The 12,742-nt window shown below is 33.0% G+C and overlaps 1 protein-coding gene across 3 annotated transcripts in view; it reads right to left on the bottom strand.

Annotated features, from left to right (window-relative positions):
• Positions 1-4,493: 4,493 nt before the first annotated feature.
• The window catches only part of CADM2 (cell adhesion molecule 2), a 1,072,141-nt gene continuing 1,063,892 nt past the window's right edge, over positions 4,494-12,742 (bottom strand). Inside the window, exon 11 of one of the 3 annotated variants that reach the window (XM_033131946.1) lies at positions 4,494-12,461. In XM_033131946.1, the coding sequence (XP_032987837.1) occupies positions 12,343-12,461 (119 nt within the window). In that variant the 3' untranslated portion in view covers positions 4,494-12,342. The remainder of the gene's footprint in view (positions 12,462-12,742) is intronic. The other 2 variants (XM_033131962.1, XM_033131956.1) reach the window with 2 other exon arrangements.

Here is a 12,742-nt window from a genome sequence, read left to right as displayed (position 1 = left end):
CCCTGAAACTCCATGCCTGGGGCAAGCACATCCTGACCCAAAGCTCTCCATACCTGTGCCTAGCCCCTACCTGGGGCCATGGGCTGCAGTGTTCACTGGGTGAGAGGTGGGGAGTGGGCAGCCAGGCACCTGTCCTGGGATGCAAAGGGGAGGTGAGAGGCTTAACCACACATGTGCTCCAAGCCCCCAGCACATGCTCCATTATTCCATAGGACTTCACTTACCAAACGACTTGTATGATAAAATGATTAAGAACTTCAAGATGGCCACTGCTGGACATTAAACCCCCAAACATGAGGCCCCATTTGGAGTTTGATGTCCTGTGCAACTCCACTCATCACTCACTCATGAAGACAGTCTTGATAGTAAGGATTGGATTCTAGCTTCAACTATCAAGTCCACATAAGAACTAGTATTGCTTGAGTTTATAAATGTAAGCAGACCCTTAGCTATATGAATTTTGATTTAAACTGATTCATATTTATACATTTGTCAAAATGTGACTATATTTCAATAGATAGAGTTTGGTGCTTGAGTTTGTAATGTCGGGCTTTGACCATCTATGGTAATTTCCAGAGGTATTTCAGTAGCTTTATCTCTAGAGCTTCAAATCAGTTTGTAAAATAAGTTGGGAAAATGTACATATTTTAACCATTTACCCCCCAACAGCTTTATGTTCCCCTGGGGTATCCAAAACCTCCTTTAGTAGAAAGTGGTTCAGTTCTTACCTCCATGAATTACCATGTTCCCAAACTGTCCCTTTCTCTTTTACACACACCCTTTAAAAAAAAACATTAATCTCTGGTTAGGTTCCTATTTACTGCCAGCAACCTCATTAAAGACAATTTTCATCACAACTATATTTTAATCATTAATTTGTGAGGATACTAAGAGAAGTGCAGAATCTTACAAAATTTAACAATGACCACTCTAAGTTTCCTGGAATATAGATCATGCCTGTGACAGATGAACACTCCTAATAATGGTCTATAAACAATTTTGGAAAAGGACAATCTGACTTGTGTGTTTCCAATGGCACAAAGTTACATGATAGAGAGGCACTGGAGTTTGGTAGTTAATGTTCTAAATCTGGCTCTTCCACTAAATTATCATGCGTGTAAACTCTTACTAGAGTTTCCTCTTTTGTAAAAGGTGGCTCTAGTTTTGAAGATTTCTTCAAAATTAGCTTTAACGGGAAAATGATATTTCTTCTTCATCTTTGGAGAAACACAAGGTATTTGAATTTAGGGAATCACATAGTGGGTAAAAGGAAAAGCAGCACTCTACTCTCACTGAGTGTGTGTGTGTGTGTGTGTGTGTGTGTGTGTGTGTGTGTGTGTTGGGGTGGAGGTGGAGAACATTTCCACATCAGCAATTTTATGACAACATATGTATCTCCTAAAGTTTAATTCAATACTAACGTTAATCATCCCTGGGGTTAATGTAGACCCCACAGTTGAAGAACTCAGTTATGGAAGATTGCCCTGGACTGTAGATGTCAATTGCAAGTTGATGGATCCCTAGGTTACCTACAAATTCTGTCTGACTTGGTTGCGAATCATGGGATCCCAAACTCCCCTACTCAGGTTTGATCATTTGCTACAATGGAGAGCAGAATTTAGAAGAATTATATTACAAAGGATATAACTCAGGAACAGCTAGATGGAAGAGATCCATAGGGCAAGGTATAGAGAAAGGGGGACTTAGCTTGCGTTCCCTCTCCCAGTTCCCCACCCTCCCAGCATTCCATGTGTTTACCAATTGGAAGCTCTCCAAACCCCATATTTTATAGATTTTTAATATCCTCATACTTTAGGGATATTTTTATCATTACATAGGCATGATTGATTAAGTCATTGGACATTGGTGATTAACTCAACCTCCAGCCCCTCTCCCCTTCCAGAGGTCAAGAGGTGGAGGTACAAATTTCAATGTTTTAAACTCCCGGTAACCCTGGCAACTAGCCTTCATCTTGAGGCTATCCAGGAGCCCTCAGGCACCAGTCATCTCTTAGCAAACAAAAAGACACATCATTTCTGGAGATTTCAAGGGTTTAGGAGCAGTGTGCCAGTAAAGGGGAGGGAAGACAGATATTCTAGTAACTTAGTACGAAGATCATAGGTAGTGGCTGGGTACAAGAAAGACAAAAGCAAATGAGAAGTGTTTGTACAGCTGGGAATACGATGTTCTTAGTGTAAGTCTATAGGCAGATTCATAGCCTGGAGTTCATGGTTAGACTTAAAATGTGCCCCAATCTCTAAGCAAAGTATTGTGTGTATATCCTGTTTTACATGACTTCATCAGATTGGCAGGAAAATCTGCAAGCAAAGCATAATTAAAAGTACTAATGTCGTCAATGACAACCTGTTTCCCCGAAAATAAGACCTAGCCGGACAATCAGCTGTACAAGGCGTCTTTTGGAGCAAAAATTAATATAAGACATGGTAATTATATTATATTACATTACATTACATTACATTACATTACATTATATTATATTATATTATATTGACTGGGTCTTATAGTAAAATAAGACTGGGCATATTACATTATATTATATTATATTACACATTTTATATTATATTATATTATATTCACCGGGTCTTATATTAAGTTTTGCTCCGAAAGATACATTAGAGCTGATTGTCCGGCAAGGTCTTATTTTCGGGGAAACACGGCACCGACAGGTCCAAGAAGGGACATGAGGCAATGTATGTGTGATTTGGTGCTCAGGAGCAGGAAATAGCCTGAAACAAGGGATTCAATTTATAACAAGACGTACAAAGTTGATAGGTTTACATTTTCATGGAAACAGATCCAATTAATGGAGTTACTTTGTTGAAGCAAATTAACATGCAATTGGTAGAATACGGGGTTAAAATGAGAGTCTTTATATCCTAAAATCCACCTGTCCTCACCTACTCTGCCATGGAGACTTTAGAGTTTATGGAATCAATGATCCTTTGAGATCTCATTTCATAAAGCTTTTCTGATCTCTAGCAGAAGGGTATTAGGACATGTTCCCAGTTGATAAAATTGCCAATGAGGTAAAGTTTATGTTCAGAAAATTTCCAATTCTCTTGTAATCATTTATGTTCCCCCAACAAATGAAAATGTTTCCACATTCTGATATTCTCTTAATTTGACAAGATATATATTTCTGACATACTATTTTTACCAGTTAAATGTTTTCAAATCTTATGCTGTTTTCCAGCAATATTTCATAGTTTAAAGGGCCTACATGACCTTATTATTGTATACGAACTCCAATCCACGTGAAACTGTAGTCCTTAAATTTGCCATGTGTTTCTATTATAGGTGTCCTCCATCTGTGTAAGGATTTAGTTTAGAAAGACAAAACAAATTATAGTTTTGATAGTATGTGCAGGACACATGATTTTAGGACATTTAATAATGTACTGACACTGGTCATTGTTATGGCCACTCTTCAGAAGATGAATTAATTTTCTAAATTTTCTGACATAATAAAATATTAGCTTATTAATCAGATCTATTTTTAAAAAATCAAAACAGAAAATCTTTAGAGAAATAGCCTACAAAATTGAGACCAATTTGGTTAAAAGATAGGCTGTTTCTTTTTCAGTTTGATTAAATTACAAGACTTCTTTCATAATTACACTTTACTTTTATTATGAGAATTTCCTCACTCCCTCCAACATAAGAATGCCGAAAATACAGAAAATGGTCATTATTTGGAAAGATGATTTAATTAACAGGTTTTGAATGTCTGGGTGTAAAATGCTATTTTTACTCTCTTGGAGTCATTCTTTAGGTGAACTGACTTGATACCATGTTTCCCCGAAAATAAGACCTACCCTGAAAATAAGCCCCGGTTAAGATCATCAGCCAGATGCACGCATTTAGTAAGTGATGACGATGTTCCAGAAGAAGATGACATGACTGTATTTGAATAAATGTAGATTGTTGGACATGAAAAAATAAGATATCCCCTGAAAATATGCCCTAATGCATCTTTTGGAGCAAAAATTAATATAAGACCTAGTCTTATTTTCGGGGAAATGAAGTACGTAGTAGGTATTTAATAGTTATGCTTTGATTAAATAACAGGCAGTGTAGAGTAGCATGAAGTGGCATTTAAAATGCAACCAGGAAACTACTTTTCTCCTTTAATCTCTTTTCTATACACTTTTATTTGCTAGGTTTCACAACATTAGGGGAGAAAAGTTATCCTTAAAGTTCACAAAACAAATAAAGTATGGTTTTAAAAAAATTATATCTGTATATTTCCTTGAACTTCTTGTTTTAAAAGGGGTGTGCAGTTGTTTTTAGCATCCTCCCAAGATTGTCATGTAATGAAGGTACCTATCTTGGACTAAAACCATTATGCAATTATTAATTAAGGACCCTCAGACTTAACTCTATCCTTTAGGGAATTATATTAAGTAGAATTTTCAGTATGCCTCTTGATTTAAAAAATGCTGATGAATATTTTGACAGAAAAAACAATTGCCACTATGAAAACATAGGATTAATTTATCTAGGAAGCATGAATGCCGTATGCGTATGTGCTTATAGAGCTGAGTAAGAGTGGGCATTTGGGGTATCACAACAACAACAAAAAGATCATGTCTATGAATGGGTTATTTTGAATTTCATCATTTTCTTTCAGATGTGTTGAATTTGATCTTCAATACAGTATCAAATTTGCATCTCAGGGTTTCTTTGCTAGGAAAAATGGATTAAAATAAATAAAATGTTACTTAACAAAATAAACCAGATACAAAATCTTGCCTTGTATTTACAGATAAATTTTAATGGAATATTTCATGGTCTAACATAAATATCAGACCCAATGACACTAATTCTTGTACAGCCTTTGGCTTACCCTGTATAACAAAATCTGTTATTTAGACTATAAAATATCTCATGGTAAGTGAACTTCCAAAGACACAAAGAAAATCTTCCATAAATTTAAAAGCTTATCTCAAATTCTTATTGGCATGAGCTTAGGATAGATATATTATTAATTGCATTATCTTAGGTAGTTGAAATATATAATACTGGTTAGAGTGTGAAAATTAAAAAAAAATAGGTTTAGGTATTTTTGCTTGTGTTCATAGTCAACATTAGTAAACAGACATAAGTGAATGTAAAATTACAGAGTTTTGAAATTTTGGCAATCTCAAGCAAATTTCCCTAAGTCAGCAACATTTTTTTAACCCTTAGTCAGCATATTACAAGGTTCATATATTCCAAGGAGTAACAACTAAATGTTGTACAAATAAGATAACATTTGTTTTACTACCATTTTTAAATTTACAAAATGGCATCGTTGAGAAAATCTAAAATGAATGAGTGATGTATGCAGTTCAAAATAGATATGCAAAATTATGTATTTGGCTTAAAGGGAGATGTTTTGTAACATCTTTTGTAACCTGTCAGTGGGAAAAAAGAAAGTTCCATCTTTTAATGTCTGTTTTCATGCCTAAGAAAATGAACTAAATGAATAGACAATTCAGTAATGTCCAACAGATAACTAAAATTCAAATTTTATTTTTCCATATGTATCAGACAATTTTTTTTTCTGACAAGACTTTACTGAAAGATGAAGTGCAAATGGGAACCCTGTAAGGATGTTTATAAGAGTTGTACATGACATATTTTAAGCGCCACTAAGTACACATTGAATACTTTGTAAGTATATAGGCATATCAACATGCAAGTGTCATGTACCTAATATTACAATATGCATTTTGTTTTTTTGAAAATGTTAATGATAACAGTAGATTCAATAACTGTGCACTATGCTTGATTTTGGTGGATTTTCCTTACAGCACAGAATTTATTTTTATGCTGTCCTAAATATACCCTTCCAAAAGTTATGAATTTCATATCATATAAATAGAACATTTTATTTTTGAAGCTGCATTACTGGGAACACCTGCATTTCAGGGTAACAATTTTCAGAGATAAGTCTTTAAATTCTTTTTAACATGGCAGACTTGTTCCAATGTTGATTATATTGAAATATTTATGATAAAAATGGAGCTTTCTTGAGGGAATATTTTTTGGTTGAATGAAAAGCTAAACAACCAATTCACAAATATTGATGTGAACTGAATATGAAAGAAAAAATAGGTTAGTATTCCCAAACTCACACATCCTTGCATTACTACATGACTGCATCATTGAATCTACAATAAGTACAGCAGGTACAGTTGAATAAATTTGTCAAGAGATTAAAATTTTATACATTTATATAAGGAGAAAGAATACTAGTTTTAAAAAATTTCTAAATTATTTTTCTATTTATGAGAAGAATTCAATACATTAGAAACAGAGAAAAGCAAAAAAGATAGAGAGATCATTCAGTTTACATTTCATAGTATCTTTTTTTTTTTAACCAACTGGTGACCACTGCTTTCAATCATCACATATTTTATTGCATATTAAGTTTCACTATCAGCAAATATAAAGAGAAGAGTGTCTACTAGTATCATGTACAAGGAAAAGCATCTGAAGAAAGAAAACTTTTGAGGTTTGACAGTACTGTGTGTAAGAGAAGTGTAATGTGGCATTTCATACCGCACTTTAAGTCTGAGTAGGAATCACTGCTGTTCTGACCCTGAATGTGGGAAAAGTGCTTAAGTGCTGAGCCCTGGTAGGTTTTTCTTTTGCCCTTGCAATCTTCAAATATCTTTTAACTTTTCTTCTTTTGAAATATACAGCATATTTCCTAGGGGGAGAATAATGTTTTTATTTTTACATCTTTTTTCATATTTGGGCTTATTCTCTCCAAAATAACCATATATCTTGTAACTAGCATACATATATATGTGTACGTGTATGTATATACACGTACACACATATACGGAAGAAATGATAAAGATTAGATCAAATATTATTTGTAACATAACCACATAATATAGAAATATCTTACTTTAACTTTATGCATATAGTATAGATTCAGTCATAATTTGAGATATTTTCTGTATTTTTTTCTTCCAAGAGGAAAATTTGCTTTTAAAGTGTCATTTCCTTTTAGAATGATTAAATTACATCATTTGAAAAATTTATATGACGTCTATGCAGACAGAGTGGACATTTTTGGCAATACTTTGCATTCATTATTCACAGATTATTTGCTAATAAGGAGGCAGTCTTTCAAATACTTAAATTTTTGTCTTATATAGATAACACTGCTTGGGAAAACAAATCATATACATAATTTTTACTTAAAAACACAACATCAACTCATAAGAATGTGCTGTATTTTAAATATTAAATAAATAGATTGGATTGCAAAGTGTTGCCATTTAAATTATCTTTTTAAAAAATCAAAACAATTGTATTACTATTACATTGAAATATTAAATAGGCATGAGAAGAACTGTCTTTATAAAGTTATAATATTTTGCCTGTAGGAAAAGTTAATGATAGAAAAGGAAAAACAAATGCAGATCCGTACACTGTTGAATACACTAAAGGAAGTCGGCTTTTGAGATTCCCCAGAGGGTGGGGAGCATACTGTTATGATAACCCCAAAAGAGTGCTTCCTGGGATATCTTGTAAATAATTATTTCTTCTATTTATATTGAAGTATCATCATAGCCCATGTTAAAAGTGAGAGGTAGAAGGATTATTGTAAGTATGCATGGCAGAGAACTTACCAGCTATATCTAATAACTATTGCATTCAATATTCATAATCTCAATACATAAAAATGCTGATGAGTTTAGAACTCATTCTTATATGTTGTCCCCTTTAGCTCTCTTTATAATCTTGCTACTTTCAATCCATTGACTTTGGAAGGGTATAAGTGCAAAGGGCATGCTTGGAGTAGAATAGGGAGAGAAAGGGAAAAAAATGAATAGAAAAAGAAAAGATACAAAAATTTCTCAGTAAGATATAGTGACTTTAACTACTAAAGGTAACCTGTGCATTTGATTGAATAAGTTTGTACTTATATTAAAAGTGCCACAATTCATTAAAACATACACACATTTCAAAGGAAGTTTAAGAATTCCAAATTCAATTACATATAAATCAAAGTTTCTTTCTCTCCCATAATGCTAAAAACTAGGGCAAATAATTTTATTATGTCACATTAATGATCAAGTAAGAAAACCTTAATGTGTTACTGAATCAGTTGTATTTTTAATTAATGCTTTAGTATGTGAGAGGTGAAGATCAGCAACCTCTTGGATCTTGTTGAAGAAATCTTTAAAATTCTTTAAAATCCCTTTGCATTAAGTATCCAGCAATAGAATTGCAGATATTGCACTGAGTATATTTCAATATTGCCAGTGTATATTTCAAAACAAATTCTATTTTCTACACTAAGATTTCCTCTTTCCCAATATTCAAAATGCATATTATAATTACATGGGTTTCGAACATCCATACACAGCAAGTACAAGATACTTACATGTACGTACACTGTAGTTACCTATATTTTGCATAGTTTTTAGTGTGTACTTTGTGCCACTTAATAAAAGCATTACTCAGTAATTCTCATTGTTTCATTTATTTTAGTTGTTGTCGCCATTTGTTTTTTGCTTGTTTGTTTGTTTTGTCTTGTATATTCATCACAGATTAAATTTGCAAAGGGGGATAATATTGGGCATTTTTAGAGGGCTCTAAGTAATTAGCAATATGACCAGGAAGTTGAAGTAAGATATGAGGTTTTGAATTTTCTCCACAATTAAAACCATAATATGCAATTTCTTATTTATCATTCCTTAAATTATCCTTAAGTCCAAAGAAAAAGGAAAAGTATTTCAAATGTTTTCCTTGGTAACACTTTGCAATAAGTGGCACTAAATTACACGATGACTGCTATATTACATGGAAGAACCATCACCGTCAAACCGTTGCTGTACATGTGCCTATATGGAATCTCAATGCTATTACAATCATGAGTACATAATTACAAGTGAGCCTGTCCTTTTAATTGAGATATTTATATTTTTACAAATAAAAATAAATGAGGTGTTAGCTTCTTTGCCATATTTAGGAAAGTTACTTTTCTTTCTCTATTTGTTATTTTAATTGTGGGGTTTCAATGCAAGATTAAGTATCTTGAATCAATATGAGATCATCCAGTTTCTAGATTAAACTCCAATATCAGGTTCCTTAAACTGCTTCTTGAATTCTCTGGTAAAAGAAAAGAAGTTGAAATCAATCAATCAATCTCTCTCTCTCACACTTACACATACACACACACACAAATACCTTGCTCATGCTCTCTGTGTTTGCTTTAGCACTCACAAACTCTCATTGCCTTCCTAATTTTGATAATCATTCTATCTAGGACTTTCAAAAATGGAAAAAAAAAATCTGCTTACACTTTTTGATGGAGGACACTCAATTTACACTGTAAACAGTACACTGGCAGAGAATAGCTACTTTTGGTAAAGAATAATGTTCCATATTGTACTAGGGGTGTGTGTGTGTGTGTGTGCGCGCGCGCGCGCGCGCGCGCGCGTGCAAGCGCGCACACTCCTTCCGCTGAGTTCTGTAGGTACTGTGCTCACTAAGCAGAGACAGAATTTGGCTCTCGGTGCATACAAGTGTACACATTTCAGATAGTTGACATGGTTCCATTACAAATGTATTTCATTTCTTTTCTGATTTTTACAGAAATGGCAGAATTTTTACAATTTATTTCCTTGTTTGGTGGGAATCAAAAAATTTTTAAAGATAGGAAAACGTGACTCTATTCCTATTTTTTTTTTTTTTTTTAGTAACTAAAAATGATACCTATTTTAACTGGCGAAATATTTGCTTATAGCCCACAAATCACAATATACCAGTTAGTGTCTTTTAAACAGTTCTAATTGTGTTATATAGTACTCTGAAGGGTTAAAGAATAAAAAAATCTTGAAATGCAACCATTTTGGGATTTCTAATTTTACAGTGTTATAAATAATGATTGAGTTATTTAGGCAACAATTTAGCAGTTGGAGCCAAGTATAATATGGACAAAATGAAGAGGGATGTAAATACAGCATCTATGAAGAGTAGCAATTTTGTAAGTGCATCCTGAAATTAGGCTTTAAATAGTAATTGATGATGCAGTTTATACAACTTACTTCTGTAACAAGAACCTTTCCATTTGTACTAACAGGATGAATTTTGCTTTGTGGAGTCTTTCTAAAGATTATGCATTGAAAGATATGAACAGTTTATAAACCTATTCTAGTTTCAATGTGTCTAGTAGCACCTACCTGATTCTCTCAAACTACCATACTATATTAACATATTATTGCATTTTTCCACAGATGGTATGAATTGAACTGTAAAAACAAGCATGCAATCACATCAATGCAGACTTATTTCCTTAAAATGTCATACTGTATATGATTTATTATGTTAACACTCAACCACATCATATTATTTATGTTCTGTATATTCTGAAAAAGTGCTGCTCGACTGACATTGTCCTTTTTTTCTTTTGTAAGGAATCAACAAGATAAATGCTTCAACAATCAAAAAAAATTTAAAATTCTAACACTGTATTTAAAAGATGTATACTTTTCTGATAAATAATCTACGATACAGCACCCTTGTCTTTCATTTGATATTAACACGCGATGTCATACTCAACCATTCTCATTTCCCCAAAATAAATTCCAAGATATAATTTTCCAAAACAAAGGCCATCATGCTGTCAGACATCACAAGTATAGCTACCATATTGTTATATTTGTTTTCTTCTTAAAGGTGCAATGTTTGTGAATGGGAAAATAATTTTTATCTAACTGGATTTTTAAATTTTAGCATATAATAAATTTAATGAGAACTAATCTAGCAATATTGTATCTCACTAGAAGAAATAATAAGACTTCAGATTGACTTTGTGTCATATTTAAGAATACAGCATTTCTTAATGGTTAACTACACCAAAATTTCAGAAATAATCCAGAGAAAGAGACTTTCACCTTGGAGTTAAAAGCATGGCAGAAATTCTCTATCACTCACTGTTTCATAAGTGTGTACCTCACAAAATGCATAGACAGGAATTGAATATAAAGAATTAGTTCATTTATACAGAAAACATATCTTAAACACTTCTTTTTGGCAAACCAACATAGATAAGCAGCTCTGGAACTGCTAAAATTAAAATTTGTAAATTTTTAGCAAACTAAGAATTTATGTTTAGGTTATTATTCAACTGTGGTTGTAATTTAAAACCTGAGGCTGTGCACTGGTTGTTAGCTTAAAATTACCTTCCCTTATAACATTGTGCTTCCATTGTATAACAAATAAAAACTAACAAGAACTAGAAAAGTTTGTTGTTGAACAGTGCTAGGACATACAGACAAAATACTAATACATGTTATCTACTTATAATATTGGCTTAAGTAATATCTAAAGGGATATAATGGACATTAGAAAATGCTTACTTATGACTGAATTACCTACAGCCAAAAAAGTTAAATATGTATCAAATAATGTTTAATTGGATTTATTATATGCACTATATACAGATACTAAAATGTCTCAAAATTGTGCCCTATGGATACTTCAATTTTGTTTAGGTAGGTGAGTCTTTGAGGAGCAAATAAATTATAGCATCAAATTAGAGAAATGAATGGAATCTTTGTGATTTCCAAAGCAGTAAAATGTCTGTAACAATTTATTGGTAAATGAAGCTATAATAAGCTAATGGTGAGATCTATATAATTACATAAGATACTGTGACATGGTTGCAACTCATACACATGGCTCCTGTATCAAGTACTAAATTTTTAAATAGCAAATTGATACAGCTTTACCAGTATATCTCAAACATTGCAGAATCTATACTACAGTGTTTTGAGTTTGTGTTTTCTAGAGCATAAGTTTTCAAGCATGTCTTAAAGAGAGACACATAGAAAATATTGTAAACCTCTAACGTCTGATTAAACTTAAGCACATTATCTCTTTAACTAATCCTGTTCCTTGTGAAAGCTGTCCCATGGCAAAATGACAAAATCTATGTATGATTTAAAAGGAGAAAAATGAGGGGGCAAAACAACAACTCTGTATACATTTTTCAATGTATAAAAACAATTCCATATCATGATCCAAGGAAATGATTAACATTGTTAAGGCTGTATATTCAAGCACTGTATGTTAAAAGAGCAATGGTGTGGGATTTAGGCAGTAAGAAATGTCCTGCATTATGGATGGTACAGTAATTAAAGAATGATGTTTTCGACAGCTGATTGTTGGTATACACTGGCTACTGATAGCAGTACAGCATGGGAGTTAATAAAGGTAGCAGAAGATGGTAGAAATGAATTCTGAAGGATGATAGCCAGTTTTCTCCAGCAGCCAGCCTGGTAAGTAAAACTCAGAATCTTGGCCTGCATTTTAAATGAAATACTCTTTTTTCTCTTCAGCATTGACTTGGCTGCCTTCAGCATTGATAATGGCTGTGTCAGCATCTGGTGCATCTTCAGCTCCTTTAGCTTCATTTGTTAAATACGTTCCTGTTGTATTGGAAGAAAAATAGGTTAGGTCTGTGAGACTGGTAAATAGCCAGCATTAAAGCTATATTCATTTAGGCAAAAATAAAAACTTATGTCAGTTTTCGTATATGTTAGAACATATTCTGAGGCATCATAAACCACACAATTCACTTTGCTGAAGTTACACAGTTTGTTTCAGTTTTCAGGTAAAAAGCAGATGAAGCTGTGGTCAGATTAACGGGAGGCAACAGCCAAACGGGGATGGGTAATGAGCACTTTGATTTCTTTAATGAGGGATGCAG

Source organism: Rhinolophus ferrumequinum, chromosome 2 (assembly GCF_004115265.2).
Source record: "Rhinolophus ferrumequinum isolate MPI-CBG mRhiFer1 chromosome 2, mRhiFer1_v1.p, whole genome shotgun sequence".
NCBI lineage: Eukaryota > Metazoa > Chordata > Mammalia > Chiroptera > Rhinolophidae > Rhinolophus > Rhinolophus ferrumequinum.
Note: the sequence above shows the minus strand (reverse complement) of the source record. Positions and strands in the feature narration are given on the sequence as shown.